Raw genomic sequence first — 23,280 nt, 5'->3', positions numbered from 1 at the left:
TCAGGTCCCTACAATATCGGATCCTCTCAATGAAGATCTTCTATTTAAGAGAATTTTCCTTATGGAACCATCAAAGATGGATATGGACAGAGACAAGATGGCGGAGAGGATATTGCGCCTCACCCTAGAGATCCTCTTCCGACTTACTGGAGAGGTGAGAGATTCTGATGACGTCACATTACATCTTTGTTATCTATGGGAATAACAGTTGGACAGAACTGGAGAGGTGAGGACCCTGGAAATGTCTGTAGTGAGATTTAATAATTTGTCTCTCCATAACCAGGATTACACAGTAGTGAAGAAGACCTCTAGTGAGTGCTGTCAGGCGCCTGTGTCTGAGGGATGGGGAAGACCACAGAGCCCAATCACCGGGGCTCCATCTCACCCCCTGATACATGAGGACATCAATGACCAGAAGATCCTAGAACTCACCTACAAGATGATTGAGCTTATGACTGGAGAGGTGACACTGCTGGGAATGCTAGGATATTTTTTCATTAACGCTATGAAAGGATCGGGGAGATGACTGTATCATTGTATGTGTCAGGTTCCTATAAGATGTCAGGATGTCGCTGTCTATTTGTCCATGGAGGAATGGGAGTATTTAGAAGGACACAAAGGTCTGTACAAGGACGTCACGATGGAGGTTCCCCAGCCCCTCACATCTCCAGGTAATAGGACTAAATACACACGGCCTATAATTATCTGTATGTAAAGAATGAATACAGATATAGCAATAAATGTGGACGCATGCTAGCGAGAGCTCTAAAATCCCAACAAGCCCAAAATCACATCCCAAAAATAAAAGACAACTCGGGTCAAATGCTAAACAAAACGGAAGATATTACAACTGAATTCCATAAATATTATACTCAACTATACAATCTCGATGGTATACCAAACAACACATCCCCTGTTAATACTTCCTTGATTGGGACCGACACGCCTGAAACACAAGCACAGAACCCTTTAAAAATGTCTCCCGCCACATCTCTAGATGAACCCTTAACAGAGTCCGAATTGCAGTTAGCTACCCAGTCGTTAGCGAGTGGAAAAAGTCCAGGCCCAGATGGATATACAGTCAAATTCTATAAAACATTCCTTCCGCTCCTTTCACCTCTCCTGCTGGGAGGATTTAATCACGCATCCTGCACAAATCCCTTCCCTCCCCAAACTACAGAGGCACATATCACTGTTCTCCCAAAAAAGGGTGGGGACCCACACTTATGTTCTAGCTATAGACCAATCTCTCTGCTGAACGTGGATCTGAAGATCTACGCGAAAATATTGGCGAATAGGCTGCAACCTTTCTTAACCGCACACATACACTTGGATCAGGTGGGATTCCTCCCTGGGCGGGAAGCTCGGGACAACACTTTAAAGACAATTGACATTATTCATCATGCCCAATCAAGAGGTATCCCTCTACTGATACTCTCTTTGGATGCTGAGAAAGCATTCGATAGAGTCTCCTGGCACGCCATATATTACTCTCTTAAAAAGCTTGGGGTAGGGGACCCTTTTATAGCCAAAATCATGGCCCTGTATCGCAATCCGTCAGCTAGGCTGAAGATAAATGGAACATTATCATCACCTTTCATAATAACCAATGGGACAAGACAGGGATGTCCTCTGTCCCCTCTGTTATACATCCTAGTGATGGAGCACCTGCTCTCATCAATCCGCGATAATCCCAATATTAGGGGAATTGGGGTGGGAGGCACCGAGTACAAGTGCTCTGCATTTGCTGATGATGTCCTGCTATATATCACTCAACCACATATATCCATCCCTGCTGTTATGGCTGAAATAGATCACTTTGGTACATGGTCAAATTTTAAAATCAATGCAGCGAAGTCTGAGGCCCTCGGTGTTTCCCTCCCCAAATCCATACAGGATTCCATCCAGTCCAACTTTCCCTTTGCCTGGCCCTCACAGGGTATCAAATACTTAGGAATTCGTATTCATAGAGACCTCTCCCGTCTATTTTATCTTAATTTTGGGCCCTTTATTGAACAACTCCATAGAGATCTTACTTCTTGGACGGTGAAGGATTTTTCCTGGTTCGGCAGAATAAATATACTAAAAATGAACGTCCTACCTAAACCCTTATACCTCTTCCAAACCATTCCCCTGGTAATTCCCTCAAATTTTTGGAAAAGACTGCGCAGTAGCTTTTGCAGATTTATCTGGGCAAGTGGGCGTCCACGCATTCGGGGAGATGTTCTGATCAGACACAAACAAAAGGGGGGCCTTAGCCTTCCGGATTGTAGAAGGTATTACATGGCAGCAGTACACGCTAGAATCCTGGACTTCTTCCATCATTCGGAGGGGAAGTTATGGGTCAAAATAGCTCAATCCATTTGTCCTAAAGCTCTTACCACTCTCCCATGGTGCGCCCATTTAACTGTCCCCTCTCTTGGCCTTATGTCATATAGTACTTATGCCACTGCTCTGGCTTTGAGATCCCATAAAAAAAGCTTATCCTTAATCGACCCCCAGGGCCCCTTGCTCCCGATTTCAGATAATCCGGATTTCCCACCAGGACTATCTGCAAATAGATTTCTCGGTTCAAACAAATCCCATCCGATATTCTTTTCTCATGTCATCTCCAACACTTCGCTGCTCCCCCTCAATGACTTGTTACAGGGAAGAGCCACTTCCCCGAAGGCTAATTTTGAATATAGTCAATTACAACACTTCTATTCAACTGTGAAGAAGCGCACACATCTTCATAGAGATCTCACAAACTTTTAAAAATTGTGCCTATCATTGTCACCCCCTACACACTCCATCTCCCTACTGTATAATCTGCTCATTGCCCAGGTAGCTGACAATAGGCCAGGATTCTGCGGTGCATGGGAAAGGGAACTGGGGAAGTCCTTCTCTGACTCACAATGGGATAAATGTTTCTTCCTAACACATAAAACCTCAATAGGGTCCAAAGCTCAGGAGACCTCCTTCAAAATTATCTCTAGATGGTACCAGGTACCAGCAGTCCTTCATAGATGGTACCCAGTGGTCTCAGACAGATGTTGGAGATGTGGGGAGGGGGAAGGGACAATGTCACACATATGGTGGGGGTGCCCTATAATAAATGCATTTTGGGCAAGGGTGGTTCCCATGATTGAGAAAATAACTGGTTTGACTATCCCTAATACGCCAGAAGCCCTCCTTTTATCAATGTTACCAATAAGTAAACGTAGTTCTAAAAGGTCATCAATAGGCTACCTAATACAGGCGGCTAAGAATGTCATTCCACGACACTGGAAAAGCAGAGACCCACCCACTGTGGAGGAATGGTTTGCGGAGATCTCCCTCCTTAATAGGATGGAGCATCTGATTGCCATCTCACCGGCTGATGTTGATAGACACTGTGTGACTTGGAGGGATTGGATGGATTTCCAAAACTCTGACGCCTACCATCTAGCCCCCAACTAAAGTTATCCGGGATGTCGTCACAACAATGATCATAATCGCACTCTATTGATTAGTGGTCTGCCGTGGTCTGCTCCCTCTCTCTCTATCTTTCATATGGAAAAATACATGCTTGATCTGGATATTGATGGAAAACCCTCCCTGTACCCCCCCAATGTACTGTAGTTATGCATAGATTTATAGTTACGTTACCCCTTTTACTATGTGTATTGTATTTTCTTGTACTTTTTCAACACAAAAAATAAAAAAACTTGAATTTGAAAGAATGAATACAGTCCCTGTATATGTTTCCTCCAGATCTATCCAGTAAGAGGACAACACCAGACAGATGTCCCCATCCTCTTCTTCAACATGACTGTAAGCAAGAAGACCCCAATGTTCCTCAGGATCACCAGGTAGATGAAGAGGTGTCATGAGATCTCCCCTATGATGTGTAGACGGCTGTGAAGGTCTTGTGCTCAGTCTTGTTTTATCCACCAGTAGTATGTGTTTTATACTTGTGTAATGAGAACGGTGGAGATGGCAGGATTAGAGCTGACCATAGATGTGACTTCTCCATCTGTCTGTGACTTTTACAATATTTGTTTCAGGGTGAAGATCTGACCCATATTAATACTACAGAGGCATATGTATGGGGTGATGAGTGGTGTAAAGAGGAGATTCCTACATATGACTACCCAGGTGAGTAGTAACCACTAGTAATGAGCGAGTGTATTTGTTAATATTCGCTTTTCACACGGATAGTACGGTATTCGGGTTACTCGTTATTCTGCGAGTATTTGTGTACTCGCTTCGCTATATTCGGATGTCCCGCCCTGTAGTTTTGGCGCCTTCTTTGCAGCCACTAAACATGCTGGGCTTCTTAACCAATCACAGTAATGCCGCAGACATCTTGGTTGTGGCATTACTGTGATTGGCTGGCTGCCCAGCGTCATTTGGTCTATTTAAGCCCTTCTGCCACCATTTTGTGCACATTGGATCTGGAACCTGCATTGTAATAGCCTAGGAAGAGATCGCTGAGCTGCTAGGGGGAGTGTTTAGGCCTCTTGATAAAACAAAAGCCCTTTTAAGGGCTGCCTGCAGTGTATACTAGTTCTGTGTTTAAAGGAGTCGCTCACTAGCTCCATAATACCTCCAAAAAATATCTATTTTCAGAGCTGAAGGCACACAACAAAGTCATAGAACACGGAGGGAGAGATTGTGTATTAGTTAGGGAGTGTATTAGGTAGTGTTCTTTCAGTGTCCATCTTAAAACAGCTCTTGTCAGAGGCAAAGCAATATTTTACCAGCACACACAGAAGTAGCATTTTGTGCTGCCTTTTTTTTTTTTTTTTTTTTTTTTTTAGCACCGGTCTATTTTCCCTGCTGTTTTAGGGGTCAGAGCCTGGCTTCTGCTGTCCACATTAGTCCACTTAAAAAGGTGTTTGGTGCCCTACGCAAAGCAGTAGTCCAAACATTTCCTACTGCCTGCTACAAAAGAAGCATGCACCAGCCCATTTTAACCGCTATTTTGGGGTGTCAGCCTGCCTTCTGTCCCTATTAGTCCACTTTCAAAATCACTGAGTGCCCTGCACAAAGCAGTAGTCCAAACATTTCCTACTGCCTCCTACAATGCACGCACCAGGCCATTTTAAACACTATTATGGAAGCACCATCCCAAGGGCCACCAATCACAAATAGTAGTTAGGCTGGAGTAGGAATACTGTCCTGGTTTGTCCACTGCACAATCTGCATAGAGTTTGTAAAAATTAACCATATGGGCTGAGTCATGGTTGATGAAGGAAGGAAACGGGTTTTTATGGTTAACAGCAGTAGCATGAATCAGCATTTTTGGTGAATTTAGGTTGGCTTGCTCTCATCTGGAGGGATTACGAACTGTGGAGATATCCAGTCCTTGTTGAATTTAATCAGAGTAAGTCTGTCTGCATTTTCCGTGGAGAGGCGTGTGCGCCTATCAGTGATGATTGCCCCAGCGGAACTGAAAACACGCTCAGATACCACACTAGCAGCCGGGCAGGCCAGCACCTCCAAGGCAAATAAAGAGAGGTCGGGCCAAGTGTTCAGCTTAGACACCCAATAATTAAAGGGAACTGAAGCGTCAGAAAGGACACACGTATGGTCACTTAAGTACCCCTTGACCTTGTTCTGCAACTTATTCCTCCTTGGCATTGTTACAGGCACAGATAGCCTTTACTGTTGTGCTGGTCTATATAGATAAAAATTATTATTATTATTACTGTTGGATAAAATGTGTATCACGCGAGGGTCTTGCCACAGACACCTATACATGAACTGTGCAATGTGGGTCAAGCTGCAAAAAGTTCTGTGTCCCCAACAGTAGAAACAGTACCCACCCTCTTCTCACGCTGACTCGCTTCCTCCTCCTCCACCACCTCCTCCTCTCCAGCCCATCCAGGCTAGGCAGACATGAAGCTTGGGTTGGGTGTCCCCTCTGTAGTATTACCCCTCGGTAGCACAGAAAAACAAGTCCTCTCCCTCCTCATCACCCAATGTTGCCTCAGAATATTGGCTGGGCTGGGTAGTATCACCCATTGGGAAATCTGGCTCCATACCAACATGCTGGGCACTCAAAGATTCCTCTTTGAGATTATGCAGTGATTGTTTCAAGAGACACAGCAGCAGGATGGTTATGCTGATAATAGCCTGATCACCGCTCACAAGGCTGGTGCAGTACTCAAAGTTCTCAACAACCTCACAAATGTCAGCGATCCACACCCCCTCAACAGATGTTATGTGTGGTGGCTGACTCTCAGTCTGACCTGCATGCTGAAGCTGGTATTCAGCTACTGCCCTCTGCTGTTCACTAATCCTCGCAAACGTATGATAGGTGGAGTTCCACCGCGTGGGCAGGTCGCAAATGAGTCAGTGACTTGGCAAATTCAAGCGCTTATGCAGCACTGTAAAAGCAGCAAAAGCAGTAGAGGAATGGCGCTAATATGGCTCACCTTCTCAAGTAGGTACAGCAAGTCACAGAAAGTTTTCAGAAATTTCTGAACAACTATGTTCAGCACGTGAGCCATGCATGGCACGTGTACCAGCTTGCCGATCTTTAAAGTCGCCACCAGGTTACACCCATTATCGCAGACGACCGGAGGCCACTGATTGGTCTGTTCTTTTAAAGCTTGCCGCAGCTCTGTTGCAGTGTGTGCTTTCTGACCTAAACAGATCAGCTTCAGCAGAGCGTCTTGCCACTTTGCCGATGCACTACTGCACAGGTCCCAGCTTGGCAGTGATGGGGAGGATAATTCAGCAGAGGATTAGGAGCAGGAGAAGGGGAGAGAGGAAGTGGAATTTTAAGAGGTGGAGACCCTGACAGAAGTTGGACCCGCTATTCTTAGCTTGGGTGGGATGTGTGATGTTCCAGTTTGCGCCTTTGTCCCACCCTCCACCTGGTTCACCCAGTGTGCCGTGACAGAAATGTATCATCCCTGTACACAACAATTTGTCCAGGTGTCTGTTATTAGGTGGACCTTCCCGGTTACGGTGTTGGTGAGAGCACGGTTCAGATTGTTTAACACGTGCTTGTGTAACGCAGGGACAGCACATCGGGCAAAATAGTGGCGGCTGGGAACACTGTACCGTGGGGCAGCCACAGCCAAGAGATCACAGAAGACTGTGTTCCCACAAGCCCAACATCTCCATAGCTAGCAATTTGGCAATGTGCGAGTTTAGTATTTGTACCTGTGGGTGCGTGGCTGGGCATTTACGCATTCTTTCCAAGCTCTCAGGCACGGACAATTGGACACTTTGCTGGCACAAGGAAGTGGATGTGGTTGATGTTTGTTGTGTGTGAGCAACCGCAGCTTGTGGGCAGCAAGTATGAGCGCCTGCTTCTTGAACAGCAGATTCTGAAGGACATAGTCCAGGCGATATGGCATAAGTTTCCACCGAACCCAAAAGCACTACAGATACTGGCTGGTGATCAGCTTATGCAGCCTTTGTCTATCCCTTATCCCCTCAAGATGACTGGACCATCATTGTAAATAAGTCCCTGTCCTTTGTGTCACCCCCACCTCATTGTAGATCGTAAGCTCTTACGAGCAGGGTCGTCATTATTTTTCCTTTAATTATTATATTATCTTTAGCTGTGTTACTTATGACTGTTGAAGATGAACCTCTGAATTGTAAAGCACTGCGGAATAGGTTGTCGCGATATAAATAAAGAGTATTATTATTATTATTATTATTATTGGTTTGACCCGCAGACGCAGATTTGGTACCTTGGTGTTCCGCCCACCTACTGGGCTGCTTGGCTGCCATGTGGTTTCTCATACTCGTGGTGCTCAGGTTGCCTTTTCCATGGCCTCTGCCCAACTTGGTATGGCAGATGCTACAGACAACAATATTTTTCTCTGAAGGACTTTCAGAAAAAAAAATTCCACACAGCAGCTGAACGCCCTCTTGCCCTGACTTGGCGCACAGCGGGAGTGCTCTTGGGAACAGTTGACCCAGTTCTCACTCTGGGCAAACCACAACCCCTTGGTCAATCTTCCTCTGTGTTGCTGTCATGGCTATGCGTGCCAACGGTCCAGGTCGGATCAGTGGACTCCTCATCGACCACCTCGTCTTCTATCTCATCCCCCTTCCCAGTTGATATTGTAGGCTGACCTGATGGCAACTGTCTCATCATCATCAGCCTCCACCTCTGGAGACAGTAAATGACATTCCTCCAAGTGGCTGTCTTCTGGTCGTAGGTCCTAAAATACTTGAGCATCAACGCACGCCACCACCTCTTGTCCCTCTTCAATGCTGCACAGTGATAGTCCAGAGCCAACCAAAGGATACTTACCAAGCAGATCCTCGGAGTGGCCAAGCTTGGGGTCATATGTCTCCTGTGACTGATAATGGTGGGAGGAAGGAAAACCAGCTTCAGGATTGGAAGGGCCAGCCTTCTGTGTATCCACAGTAGACTGTGTGGTCGTGGAAGTTTTGGTGCTGCTTGACAAATGCGTAGAGGCCTTGTCTGCTATCCAAGACAGAATCTGCTCTCGCTCTTGTGGCTTCCACACACGTTTACGTTCCAGACCGGGAACTTTTTCCAGGAACATTGTGGATGTATCAAGCTTCTTCTGACCTGACACAGACTGAGTGCCTTCACACGCACCACTGACAACACCACGTCCACATCCCTTAACAACAGGCTTTTTTGGCATTTTGGGTTTTGTTGACAGATTTTCAGATGTTGATGGCACAAGCCAAGTTAGCTGTCAAAGGCACAGCCAAAATAATGAGTCAACCATGACACAGCCAATAGGACTAATTTTTACAAATCCTATGTACATTGTGCAGTGGACAAACCAGGACAGCACTCCTACTCCAGCCTAACTACTATTTGTGATTGGAGGCCCTTGGGATGGTGGCTTCCTGCGTCAACCATGACTTAGCCAATAGGCCTAATTTTCACAAACCCTAAGCACATTGTACAGTGGACAAATCTGGAATGTACAGTAGTCCTACCAAACTAATATTTGTCATTGGAGGCCCTTGTCACAGGTTGTGCCACATTGTGAGATAGGGAATACATATTCAATAGAAATTTACACTGACTGTTGATGACCGACTGATGGCCCTCTGAAAACTTAAACTGAGGATCACAACTACTACAATACTCCATCGTAGATAATGTTTGTCAAGGGAGGCCCTTGTCATGGAATCTTCCTGCACCTATGACACAGCCCCCCAGCCCCAGAAGTAATTTTTGGAAATACGATGCACATTCTACTGGACCAAGTAGTACATTATCAAGAAGTCTTCTCCTGCTATATAACCTGGGGAATATTGACAATCAAAATCTCTAAGCCAATCTCTAAGAAGCTTCACCAACCCATCCTGGAGGGGGGGGGACACCATAAATACTTTGTCCAGTGACTTGCACAAGTAATATATTTGAGCTTGTCATCGAGTTGACTAGTGCAGTTTTATTTTTCCGGTTCACTGAGTTCAGCCATACCTGAGGGTCGTAGTCCGCACTCACTGCTACTTTCTAGTACTCCATGTATCTTGCCCATTTTCTCTGTAGTCTCTGCCCTTAAATTAGTTAAATAATAGTGAGGGCCCTACAGTATGAATAAGTGAGGGCACTCTCAAGTGTACACAAGAGGCACCTCCAAAATTTCTAGAGGAGGGCACTTCAAAATGTTTGTTACTGGGCCACACAAGGGCTCTCACAAAACTCAGTTTTCCTGCTTACTGCAGGCGATCTGAACATTTGAATTTAGGGCTCGAGTCTCACATAGTGGTGGAGGAGGAGGGTCAAGCCCAATGCTACAATGAGCATATTGTAAACTGCTATGGAATATGTATTCCACTATCTGAGTGTAAGTGATGGAGGGATCGCCCAAATGTCTAAGTAATAGCTGTCCATCCAAAACGCATGTTACAGAGCCACCGGAGGCCTTTCAGGTCAAAGATCTACATACATACTAGTACTTTATAACTGTGCTTGTAAAGTGCTGGGGAATAGCGAACTAAAAATGATGTATGACAGACGGACCTACAAAATGTATAAGTCAGGGCCCTCCTAATTGTAAAAGGCGAAAAAAAGCCACAACAGTATGTGTGAACAAACGCTAAGGCTGTGTGCCCATGATGCGTTTTTCAAGCGTTTACGCTGCGGAATTTCCGCAGCGTAAACGCTTGGGAAACGCTTGGTAAACCTTCCCCCATGGTCTCCAATGCAATTCCGCACTTTCAATACCCATGCTGTGGATTTTTCCGCAGCATTTATGCTGCGCTCAAAAATCCGCAGCATGTCCATTAATTTTGCGGAAGCGCTGCGTTTTCGCCGCCATTTACTTGCATTAGAACGCGCTAATTCCGCAAGACTGCATCTGTACTTGCGTAATTGGCGCGTTCTAATGTGCGGATGGTACCCGGGTGTGGAGGAGAGGAGAGTCTCCTCCACACCCAGGTACCATAAAAAAAAGAATAAAATAAAGATTATATTCACCTTCCAACGGCCCCCAGACTCCTTCTCTTCGCTTGCCGACAGATCGCGCAGGACTGAAGGACCTGCGCTGATGTCACAGTCATGTGACGGCAGGTCTTTCAGTACAGTGTACCCGCGATCTGCCGGCAGCCAGCACAGGAGCGCAACAAGTCTCGGGGCCCATCGGAAGGTAAGTATAGGTTTATTTTTTTATTTTTAACCATTCTCTCGGGTCACAATATATAAATCCATACCGTTTGCATGGATTTATATAGTGTGACCTAGTTGTCACAAGCACTTTCCAAGTGATGCTAATCGCTTGGAAAGCGCTTGTCAACCCGCATGCGGAAATGCATGTGAAAAAAGCTTCATTTCCGCATGTCCCTGGCAGGAACAACGCATGTACAATCCGCATGCGTGTTTTCTGCCAGGGAGATGCAGAAACGCTCAGGAAAAAATCCTGAGCATTTCTGCATCCTGGGCACATAGCCTAAAAGGGGTATTTTTTGGTTTCTCTGATTTATTTAGCCTTATATACAAGTGATTGTACAGGAAAAACTGTTTCTTAACCTTTTTGGCCTGTTAAATGCAATTTAGGTTAGGTTTGGTAGTTGTTCTTGTGTGTTAGTAAAAGTGGCGTAACACTGCGACAAACTTATTCCCTGAAACCATATGTGAGTCAGAAATGCATGCAGGCACATTCTCCAGGCTCTTCCCATTCTGTTTCATCACTTTCCCATCCATTCCAGCCTTTTCCTCAGGCCCCCAGACCTCTTTGTAGGGTCCAGCAGAAAATTACTCGCATTTCCCATTGACTTAAATTGTACTCGCTATTCGGAACGAATACGCGATTATTACAAAGTACTATATATATAGCGAGTATAGCGATTACGAATATTACGGTACTCGCTCATCACTAGTAAACACTAAATGCAGAGAAGTCACAGATTCTTCTCGGTCACCGGCTGTGGCTGCTTTATCGGTTGTGTAGTCCGGCCGTATCACAATCATGTGATCACCATTTTACCTCTAGACCAAAACATTCTCCTCCACCCAAAACTGTTCACATGATTTTGGGCACTGAAAGCCCTTTTCTATAGAACTTACAACCTGGAGGATCCACCTACCCCCTGGGATTAGGAGACGCTGACTGTTACCTGCTCAGATCTGTAAACTACAAAGCCAAATGACAGCGTACGTAGAATGTGCTGACAAGTGAGAAAATTACTTGAAGAAAAATATTATGATGGGTCTGTAAGAGAAAGCGGAGGGTAATGATGGTGTTGGCTTCCTAGATCCCTGATATCTTATTGGATGAATCTACCTTCTCTCCCTTCTGTGCTGCTGAATGTGCTCATATGGTCCCTACAAGACCAGGTCCAGTCTTTCTGGCCAAACTTCACTTTTATGATCTACAACATTAAATGTGCAGTGAGGCCAAATGTGAATTTTTGTCCAATAACAACAGAGTTTCCCTTTATCCTGACTTTACAATTTCTTTTAAAACCAAATAACTTTAAATAGTATTGCGATAAATTACACAAAAAACATTACACCTGTGCCATGATATATCTCTAAGCTAAACTTAAGACGCCTCATCTCTGCACTATTATAAAAAATTCTCTTTGAACGTCTAATATTTCTTCTTGAAACTCATCTGACAGAAAATATTGTCCCTTCCGATAGTTTAGATTGCCAAGAGCCACCGAGCCCCATACTCTAATTACCACAGAGAGGTTTCACCACTACTTACTCACTACTTACTGATGGAGACTGCTGAGTTTGATCATTTCAGTAGATGTGTTATTGTCTATACTCACAGTTTTTGACTACAGCAGTTAGTGCCCAAAATACTCTGATTTATCCCCTTCTTGTAGCCAGTTTTGTGTTCCTATCAGGGCCCATTTTTCAAATCTGACGTGTGTCACTTTATGTGGTGATAATTTTGGAATTCTTCACAAAGGATAATAGAAAACAAATGGACCTTACAAATTATTTTCCACCTTTTCTTGAATCCGAGAATACCGTATATACGGTTGTACACTACTGTCTGGGCACATGGCAGGTTAAGAAGGGAAGGAGCGCCATTTAGCTATTTGAATGCAGATCTTGCTGGAATAGTTTGCAGACACAATGTATTGGGGACGCTGTTCATGGTCACCTGGCAGCTCAAAAGATGGCTACCACGAACAAGCTTGGCGCTATATACTCCATTTTCCAGATCCCAGGGTTTGCCTTGCTCATCACCCTTTAACCCCTCTACATGGATTTGGACTTACACAGAGACCCCTAGGCTTGGGCCACAGTGTTACCTGCTGTTTTGTGGTGTGAGATGGCAAGAAGAATAGTCAGATAGCCGGGTCACAACATGGAGGTCAATGAAAATAGAAAATCACACAAGAGTAGTCAGTAAACGGACCGGGGTCCTAACAGGAAACAAATACATAAGCCGGGAGCTGAGCACAGAGGACTGAACCAGAGGAGAACAAGGCTGTATCTGGCAGCTTCCGGCAATATGCTTCCAGCTTTAGTAGGGTGCGGTGCTTTCCAATTGGCTAAAGCAGGGAGCAGATTACTCCAGCTGGACAGCACACACACCCATACTGCCAGACTGGATAGTACTACAGGTCCCAGCAACCCTAATCTTAGTGGCTGGACAGGGCCTGCATCACCCAGAGCTTCTGGTTCTGACGTCTCCTCCATCACCAGCGCCGCCTGCAGGATGAATAAGGCGGCTCCTGGTGACAGAAGCAGACGTCGCAGGAGCAGATCCCAGAGGAGATGGGACACACCATTTGCAGAAGCCCTAATATAACAAAATGGTAGAAAACCAGAGCAGTAGAAATCCCCATAAAGTGACACCATTTTGGAAATTATAACCCTCAGTGAAATAATCTATAGGAGTAGTGACTATTTTGATTCCACAGGCACTTTCCGGAAATTAGCACGCAGTGGGTGTTGGAGAGTGAAAATTAGGGTGAGATTTGACTTTGGGAGAGCGGATATTGCTGGATTGGTTTATGGAAGCCATGTTGCTTTTCAAAAGCCTTTGAGCCACTAATAATGTGGAAACCTCTGGTTTTCCATTGACAGATGATGGATCTGAGTGGGGACTTGTTTTTTGTGAGATGAGTAGAAGTTTTTATTGATATTATTTTTGTCTACATAACATTGTTTGGTGGCTTTTTATTCCATATTTGGGAGACAGAATGAACAAACAGTTGAACACCACGCTCTACTGGTTCATCCTATGAGGTTTTCTATTAGACTGTGAACTGTTATTGTCTTGGTGAATAATGACAGCTAACATAAGGCAAAATAAAAAAAAAATCACAGAAAAAGATACAGCCTTACTAACACAAATCATATAACAAATGCTCTAGCAGGATGCCGCAGACCCCCATGATAAAGGAGGGGGGCAGCGCAGGTGCAAAATACTTATGGAATAACCACTCACAAACCTACCAATTCATGGACAGGGTGATTACTTAGTATTAAAGATACACACAGATGAAGCTTGCATAGGACGCCAGTCACACAGGCAGGTTTGATGTACAGTGTCTGGCTTAGCCTATATGCAAATTGCCTCTTCAGAGAAAAAGAGGACTTGAACTCTATAGCGCCACCTATTGGTAGCAGCAATCCTACAAGTCACAATCAACCCTTTAACAAGTCATGCAATATGACTTAGGATAAAAGCCATATCAGAATCTCAATTTGCAGACATGGTGTTTCAGGCTGTTGGCCCTCGTCAGTGCAAAGTATGAGAACTGATTTGGCTAGGTGAGAGGCTCTGGACTGAGGTCTAAGGGGTAATGTTTCTCCTTGTGGAGAGTGAGATACCTGCTCTGACTCGTCAAGGTAAGGAGGCTTATTCACCAAGCAATGCTCTTCTGGGAAATTTAATATGCAAATTGCCTCTTCAGAGAAAAAGAGGACTTGAACTCTATAGCGCCACCTATTGGTAGCAGCAATCCTACAAGTCGCAATCAACCCTTTAACGAGTCGTGCAATATGACTTAGGATAAAAGCCAAATCAGAATCTCAATTTGCAGACGCGGAGTTTCGAGCTGTTGGCCCTCGTCAGTACAAAGTATGAGAACTGATTTGGATAGATGAGAGGCTCTGGACTGAGGTCTAAGGGGTAACATTTCTCCTTGTGGAGAGTAACTAGTGATGTTGCCCATACTATTAGATCAGGAGGGCTGCCTAGCACTATATAAGTGCCCCCCACATAGAAAGACACCCCAGTACACCCAAGAAACACTAAAATGCTAGTGCATTTGTTATCTGATTTGGTGTTAGTAAGGCTGATTTTTTTCTTGGTTTTATTCTTGGCAGATGACTGTACCGGGAGATCAGAGGAACAGCTGACATCTTCAATTTTTAAATCAGATGACCTTGAGATCCCACAGGATACAATTGAAGTGAATGCCATTACTCCAGATATACCATCATCCCTTCACAGCAAAGATCTGTCATCTGATACTTTGAAACAGGTCCTGTCTTTTGATTCATTACCAAACACTAAGGAAAATCAAAGTCACGAAATAAGCATTAAAAAACAAACTGCTCCTAGAGCAAAGAAGCCATTTTTCTGTTCAGAATATGGAAATAGTTTTTCCCTTGAAAAGTCTTTTCTTAAACATCAAAACATTCGCACAGCAGAGAATAGATTTTTTTGTTTCAAGTGTGGGAAATGTTTTAACCAGAAATCAAATCTTGTTAATCACCAGAGAAGTCACAAGCAGAAGAAGCCATTTTCTTGTTCAGAATGTGGAAAATATTTTACAGATAATTCAAGTTTAATTAGACATCAGAGATCTCAAAGAGGGGAGAAGCCTTTTTCATGCTCAGAATGTGGGAAATGTTTTAAACAGAAAGTGCATCTTGATAACCACCAGACAACTCACAAAGGAGAGAAGCCATTTTCCTGTTCAGAATGTGGAAAATGTTTTGGCCAGAAATCAGGTTTTGTTACGCACAACAGAACTCACACAGGGGAGAAGTCTTTTTCCTGTTCAGAATGTGGGAAATGTTTTGGCCAGAAATCAGATTTGGTTAATCACTGGAGAACTCACACAGGGGAGAAGCCTTTTTTCTGTTCAGAATGTGGAAAATGTTTTGGCCAGAAATCAGATTTGGTTAAGCACAAGAGAACTCACACAGGGGAGAAGCCTTTTTCCTGTTCAGAATGTGGGAAATGTTTTGGCCAGAAATCAGATTTGGTTAATCACTGGAGAACTCACACAGGGGAGAAGCCTTTTTTCTGTTCAGAATGTGGAAAATGTTTTGGCCAGAAATTATATTTGGTTAGGCACCAGAGAACTCACACAGAGGAGAAGCCTTTTTCCTGTTCAGAATGTGGGAAATGTTTTAAACAGAAGGTGCATCTTGATAACCATCAGACAATTCACACAGGAGAGAAGCCATTTACTTGTTCAGATTGTGGAAAATATTTCACATTGAAGTCGAGTTTTATCAGACATTATATAACTCACACAGGGCAGAAGCCTTTTTCCTGTTCAGAATGTGGAAAATGTTTTGGCCAGAAATCAGATTTGGTTAATCACTGGAGAACTCACACAGGGGAGAAGCCTTTTTTCTGTTCAGAATGTGGAAAATGTTTTGGCCAGAAATCAGATTTGGTTAGGCACCAGAGAACTCACACAGGTGAGAAGCCTTTTTCCTGTTCAGAATGTGGGAAATGTTTTAAACAGAAAGTGCATCTTGATAACCATCAGACAATTCACACAGGAGAGAAGCCATTTTCTTGTTCAGATTGTGGAAAATATTTCACATTGAAGTCAAGTTTTATCAGACATTATATAACTCACACAGGGGAGAAGCCTTTTTCCTGTTCAGAATGTGGGAAATGTTTTTTCCAGAAAGCGCATCTTGATAGACATCAGAGAACTCACACAGGGGAGAAGCCTTTTTCCTGTTCAGAATGTGAGAAATGTTTTAACCAGAAATCAGATTTGGTTGAGCACCAGAGAACTCACACAGGGGAGAAACCTTTTTCCTGTTCAGAATGTGGAAAATGTTTTTGCCGGAAATCAGTTTTGGCTGAGCACCAGAGAACTCACACAGGGGAGAAGCCTTTTTGCTGTTCAGAATGTGGAAAATGTTTTAGCTGGAAATCAGATTTGGTTATACACCAGAGAGCTCATACAGGGGAGAAGCCTTTTTCCTGTTCAGAATGTGGAAAATGTTTTAGCCAGAAATCAGGTTTTGTTACGCACCAAAGAACTCACACAGGGGAGAAGCCTTTTTGCTGATCAGAATGTGGGAAATGTTTTAGCCAGAAATCAGAATTGGTTAGATACCAGAGAAATCACACAGGGGAGAAACCTTTTTCCTGTTCAGAATGTGGGAATTGTTTTAAAGATAAATCAGATTTGGTTATACACCAGAGAAATCACACAGGGGAGAAGCCTTTTTCCTGTTCAGAATGTGGGAAATGTTTTACACGGAAATCAACTCTTAACAAACTTCAGAGAAGTCACACAGGGGAGAAGCCTGTTTCATTTTTAACTGAAAATTGTATCTTCTTATAGGGGTTGTCCACTACTAGGACAACTATTTCTCATTCCTCATGTTTGGCCTTGATAAAATAAAAACACTCATACACAGCTCCCGTTCTGGCGCTGTTCCATTGGTGTCACAACACGCATTCCCGGGGCTCACATAAGGTTGTTACATCACACAATCCTGCTCCCAATCAATGCCGCCGTTGGACGTATTGAACATCAACAGGTGGGACATGGCCTGGACATAGCACTGAGAGAACGCACACACTGAGAGCACTCTCATCAGACCGTGTTCCTGGGGGAATTATAAACAGCCTCAAACATGACTTCCGATATGGGAAAGAAAGATCCGAGGTTAGTCTGAGGTTCTCCACCTCCGTCAGCATGTCTGGTATGCAGTGTTTCTTATTGAAAGTCTTATCTTCCTGCTCCGGAGCTATTACTGCCTCATCTCAGCTTGGAAAAGGAAGCAGTCTTAACCCTCATGATGCCAGACAGCTCAGGTCTGTAAGTCCTGCACCAACTTCTCTCTTAATGTAAGCCTCACAAGAAAACAGCTCCACAAATCTCCCTGTACTGTCACCGAAGCCCACAGATTGAGCAATGCTTGCTTCACAGGGAAATTTACTCCCCACCCTGAGCCACAGGGGATTCTGATATGGGGAACGCTATAATTGATTTTTTATTTCAGATTTTGCGTCTATCCCTACTAAACAATAGATGGAGCAATATATACAAACGCTGGAGACCACATAAAAAACTGAAAAACGTTCCCTCACTTCTAGCCTATCACAGCTTACTGACAAGGTACAGAGATTAGAGGATAATGTCGTACAAGTTAGAGGCCATGATAATGCTCAGAAACTAACAGTGGATCTTCACAGCCAGTAAATAAACCATCTGTTTAATATGGTTGATGATCAAGAAAATCACAATAATATCTGGATAAGGGGTATACCTGAAAGCATCAATGCACAAGAGATCATGACAACACTATAGACATTATTTAATAATATCCTTGGTGACCCTATTGATAAGAAGCTGAAGACTGACAGGGCGCACCGTACATTAGGCAATCATGGCCTAGATCCTGAGCGTCCAAGGGACATTATCTGTCACATACATTTTTGTCCTGGTGATTTCAATGGAAAACGCATACAATTACTCACAGACCTATCCTGAATGACACTTGCTAAAAGAAGGGTATTAAAACCCCTACTTGATGCTCTATAGGAAAATGGCCTGCTGTACTCCTGTGGTACCCTTTCCAGCTGCAAGTCCGAAAAAATTGAGCATTGTATACTTTTAAAGATCCAAGCGACATGAGACCATTCTGTGATGTCCTGGATATTACCAGAAGTATTATTATTATTTATTATTATTGCGCCATGGCGCTTTACATGTGAAAAAGGGGTACACATACAAGAACAATTACAATAATCTTGAACAAAACGTGACGGAATCCATATATCTGACAGGCCCCCTGCTCCACCATTGTCACAGAGCGTTCCTGCACATCTTAGAAGGCGTTCAGTTGATAAGGATTCCCCAGACGGGAATGGAACCTGCCAGTCAAAAGAGCTCCTGAAATGAATCTGGTCTTCCCTGATGAGAGACAGTTTGCAGATGCTTACTTATTTCTTTAAGCATATAATAAGATATATTTAAATAGAGTTTTAGGTGCCATTCTTTCACTATATAGAATGTCTCAGTTCATATCTTAGAACGGCATTTAAGTTGACTTCACATTATTTTACTGTAATATCAGGCTGTATTACTTTGCTTGCTATATATTCCATGGTTCCCCCTAATAGGAACCCTAGGACTGAAGGTTTGACTCACGCCTCTAACGACAACCCCCAGTTAGGGACTTGCATTGAGATCTGCTTGTTTCGCAATTTCCTACTGTTTTGATATATTCATAATCTATACTTCTTAGACACTGAGAGGTAGACGTTACTATCTACCGTCTATACTTCCTCTTTGCTCTTAAATCTTTCTCTCCTTCCCTCCTCCTTTTTTCATATAATAAGGCACAACTCAAAACTTGTTCATTGAATGTCAGAGGACTTAAAGGGGTTGTCCACTACTTTGACATTGAAGTCTTATCCATAGGATAGGGCATCGTGTACTGTATGATCGGCCGGGGTCCCGAACCCCCGCGGACCAGCTGTTATCAGTGCCGGCGGGAAGTCCTTACCTGCGGTGCTTGGCCGTCAAGTTGTAATGGCCGCCACATGTAACTGCACATCCGCCTCCCATTCAATTGAATGGAACGCGAATGTGCAGTACCCTGCGGCGGCCACTACAGATCTACTACTTTCTATTCCAGACATAGATCGAGATCTTAACAAACACATACCTCCCCTCCATGTCAGACCGTGTTTCTACAATAGTATGCGGCAGTGATCACTATCAGTTGACTTTGGCAAACTTCTATCTCCGTAATTGTGACCTAATTAAGACATGCCATCAATTCTTAAACAAACTAAAACATTTTGTGGAGGACCTTACCATCATTGGAGGTGACTTTAATATTGTCTTGGCTCCTTCTTTAGATGCATCCCTGGGCCAGAGTCAGGAATCTAAATCACTCAAAAGCTTTGCTAAACATGCTATGGTCTTTCCAACTGGTCGATGTATGGAGGATACTACATCCAGACGTAAAGGATTATTCGTATTATTCTCCTTTACATAATACATATAGCCGTAGAGACTTTTCATTAATTAGCCATCACTTGCTTACATGGCAACCTACATCTCAGATAGGAACTGCTGTATGGTCAGATCATGCTCCTATATATTGTAATCTGACTATACCTGACTCCACCAAGGCTTCAGCTGTCGGAACTCAAATGCTAATCTGCTGAAAGACTCACTCTGTGTCTCAGACCTTCTTGAGACTATAGAGTCCTTCAAATATATGAGCATGATGAAACTGCCTTACCATTTAAATGGGAAGCACTCACATGCGTCCTCAGAGGGATACTAATAAACATGGATCCAGGTTAAAAAGAGAGAGCAACTAAAGTCTCCCATTTGCTTGAGCGGATTGATCGCCTTAACAAACAACATAAACGATCTGCTTCCCTCCAGTTATACGCAGACCTGCTTAACACTAGAAAGGAGTTAAGATGGTTTCATGGATGGGGTACTTGCAAATATTATGTAATTTCAGGGCACCTACTTATGGAAGGAACCAAGTGGAAGCTTCCATTCTCGGTACTAGATTTAGGGCCTCCTCAAGAAAATCACTTAAAATGTCCTACACTAAAGTTAATATTAAAGGTGTGGGATAGGGGTAAAAATATTCTGGGAATTGGAAAATACACAAACTGTTCTACTTTATGGCCCAACTATAACTTACCAGAGCTACAGAAACTAAAAGATGTTAGTGAGTGGGAGGATAGGGGTATATGCATCATGGGTATGTCAGAAGTGACAGACAGTCGCCCTGTAGTTGGTTGCAGAAGATCTCTTCATTTGGCATTACAGACACCTTCTTAGATGTCTCACTCGAGGACCCAGTGGCTACCTCCCTCTAGCTAATTGACACCCAGGCTGGGTGTTTAAATACTGACTATTGCTAGAGGGAGGGGCCACTGATATTCACATGACCCCTTGTGAAGGCTTGGAGCTGGTGCAGCCTGCTTGCTTCCTCCTGGAGCTGAGAGGACGTGTTGCAATCTCTCTGAAGTCGACTCAAACTAAGCTAATTCCCCCGTGTCTGTCTCTCCTTGCTGTCTTTAGTGTTTAGTAGGAACTGACTAGCGCTCATTCCCCCCTTCCCTATACAGGGCCAAGAGCTAGGGAAATACAGATTTTAGGCTCGCGATTGGTGAAAAACCAATATAGGGATGTCAGTGGAGACAGGGTGATATCAGATCAGCCTAGGAGGTCTCCACTCCCCCCTTTCCCTAGAGTCTGGGCTCCCTTTGCCCCTTCTCTTTGTGTTGCACTAAGTCTTTCCCACACCTTGCGTGACAATATGTTTGGTATCACAACTCTTGAGGGATGGATTTTTCAAGAGTTTTGAACAAATAAAGGCAGATTTTAACCTTCCACATAGGAAGTTTTATCAATATCTGCAAAGATGTCATGCATATAGCACACAACTTAGGATAAACGTCATACTGATTTATAGATATCACCCAATAGATACCATTTCTACAGCAGTAGATACAAAATGTCTAATAGCCCTTATTTATAGGCAGTTACTGGCCCTACGTTTGGATAAATATCCTTTGAAAACTAAGACAAAAACGGAGCAGGATGTAGGTCCCGTATCTGAGGAGCAATGGAGGGAAACTTTGATTTGACACTGAAACTTTCATTATCAGAGTAACAAAGATTGTCCCAAATTCTTCTCATTCATAGGGTATATAGATCCCCAAGTATTTTTTTTTAAATTTGAATACAAACGGATGACACATGCCCTAGATGTGGTCAAAATGACGCCCACCTGATGCATATGATGTGGGAATATTGGTGACTACTGGAAGGGGGTGATCGCTCTTGTACTATCTGTATCTGGGATACAACTTCAGTTTGAACCTAAAATCTGTACCCTAGGACTCCTGGGAGAGGACGTAGACCGAGACTCCTATATGGAAATAGGTGGCTCAAGAATATTATTCCAAGCCAGAAAGTTGTTGGCCCTACATTGGATAGACAATTCTCCCCCAACGATAACAGATCTAAAATCCAGGATAAATAACACTCTATGCTTGGAAAGTGGAGCTTATATTAAAGGAACGCTCTCAAGAAATCCATACACATATGGGAGCAATGGTTAATTACCCCAGGTATTGCTTCAGAAAACCTCAGAAATACTATAGTCCATTTCCTTACAGTAAGAGTTTTTATCCTTATATCCAAAGTGTCAGCAAATAATCATAGTCTCAGTCCACACAATTGCCCCTTCTTAGATATATTCTTTTTCTTTTGATGTCTCAATAGGGAAAAAAATAAGCCGTCAGGAAGTATTCAGATATTTATGTACAAATGTAAAATTACTATTCCAAAACATTGTACTATAGAGCAATATTGGGATTTATATCATTGTAAACCGGTTCTTGTATTGTTTAATTGGTTTTTCTTTCTTTGTATTGTTTTTCTCACAAAGTTTGTATGACAAAAACAAAATGTTGGTAATTCTTTGTTTTGCTCAATAAACACGATCTGGTTGGAAAAAGAAAGGAGCAAAGGTTTTTAATAAATCAAATGTATACAAAATGCCAAGATCACATGTGAAGATACTCGTAGGAATTCGCAGGTAAATGTGGTCGCTCATTGACAAGGAGGTTACATCCACACGTGTAAGGGACATGCGTATCCAACATAAAACAAGCACCCGGGCAAGAAATTCATAACCCCACTGACATAGCGGAAGCATTTCATTGCTGTTATAGCTCACTATATAATATTCATGGAAAATACCACGACATGCCACCTAATATTCTTGAAACAAAAATTGACAAATATATTATGGACACTGCCGTTCCTTCCTTACAGACCCCTGAGCAGGAGATACTAGACAAAGCTTTCACTGAACAACAGATAGGAGAGGCCAATAAATCATTCCCTATCGGGAAGACCCCTGGGCCAGATGGATTCAATAATAGATTTTATGAGATATTTGCACCTCAGTTATTACCATTTTTAGCCAAAGTGCTCAATATTTCAGAAGACTCCCCTTTACCCCCCAATCACTTGAGGCTCATATAATGGTTTTATCAAAGTCTGGAAAAGGCACATGATTAAACCCTCCCTTCCCCTTCCCTCTCCTCCTCCCCCCTGTTCCCCTCCCTTATCCATTCCTCCCACTTTCTGGTGGTGGAAGATATAAAGTTGGATAATTATATTTTTATTATACACCTGATGAAGGCTGTAAGCAGCCGAAACGCGTTGTGTAAACCAGTGTTTTAATAATATTTTATTTTTAAATTAATGCTCATTGAGGAAATCAAGAGACACCGTCCTTGATTCAGTCGTGACAACAGAAGACAGCGCTGATCCTGGTCTCCATTTCTGATTCTTCCACTGTGGGAAACTCCTAACCAGGCCAATTTTTACAATTCTGACCAGTGTCACTTTATGAGGTAATAACTCTGGAACGCTTCAATAGTTTTTTCATGACATTTTGTACTTCATGATAGATAAAAAATTTATTCGATATGACTTTCGTTTCTTTGTGAAAAAATCGTAAATTTGTCAAAAATTTGGCAAATTTAGCAAATTTCAAAATTTGAATTTTCATGCCCTTAAATCAGAGAGAGATGTCACTCAAAATAGTTAATAAATAACATTTCCCACATGTCTACTTTACATCAGCACAATTTTGGAACCAATATATTTTTT

The 23,280-nt window shown here is 43.2% G+C and overlaps 2 protein-coding genes across 3 annotated transcripts in view; one reads left to right on the top strand and one right to left on the bottom strand.

Annotated features, from left to right (window-relative positions):
• Positions 1 to 21,959, top strand: part of LOC141192422 (uncharacterized) — a 169,538-nt gene extending 147,579 nt beyond the window's left edge. For both annotated transcript variants that reach the window (XM_073661945.1, XM_073661944.1), the window contains 7 exons: positions 5 to 154; positions 284 to 463; positions 548 to 671; positions 3,736 to 3,833; positions 4,029 to 4,119; positions 14,729 to 16,675; positions 16,706 to 21,959. In XM_073661945.1, coding sequence (XP_073518046.1) covers positions 5 to 154; positions 284 to 463; positions 548 to 671; positions 3,736 to 3,833; positions 4,029 to 4,119; positions 14,729 to 16,668 — 2,583 coding nt within the window. In that variant the 3' untranslated portion in view covers positions 16,669 to 16,675; positions 16,706 to 21,959. The remainder of the gene's footprint in view (positions 1 to 4; positions 155 to 283; positions 464 to 547; positions 672 to 3,735; positions 3,834 to 4,028; positions 4,120 to 14,728; positions 16,676 to 16,705) is intronic.
• The window catches only part of LOC141192426 (uncharacterized), a 208,224-nt gene that overhangs the window by 49,392 nt on the left and 135,552 nt on the right, over positions 1 to 23,280 (bottom strand). The window lies entirely within an intron of this gene.

This window comes from Phyllobates terribilis, unplaced genomic scaffold (genome assembly GCF_046119375.1).
Source record: "Phyllobates terribilis strain yellow unplaced genomic scaffold, ASM4611937v1 Scaffold_61__1_contigs__length_8056638, whole genome shotgun sequence".
Lineage (NCBI taxonomy): Eukaryota > Metazoa > Chordata > Amphibia > Anura > Dendrobatidae > Phyllobates > Phyllobates terribilis.
The sequence above is the reverse complement of the archived record's forward strand: the minus strand, read 5'-3'. Positions and strand labels throughout refer to the sequence as shown.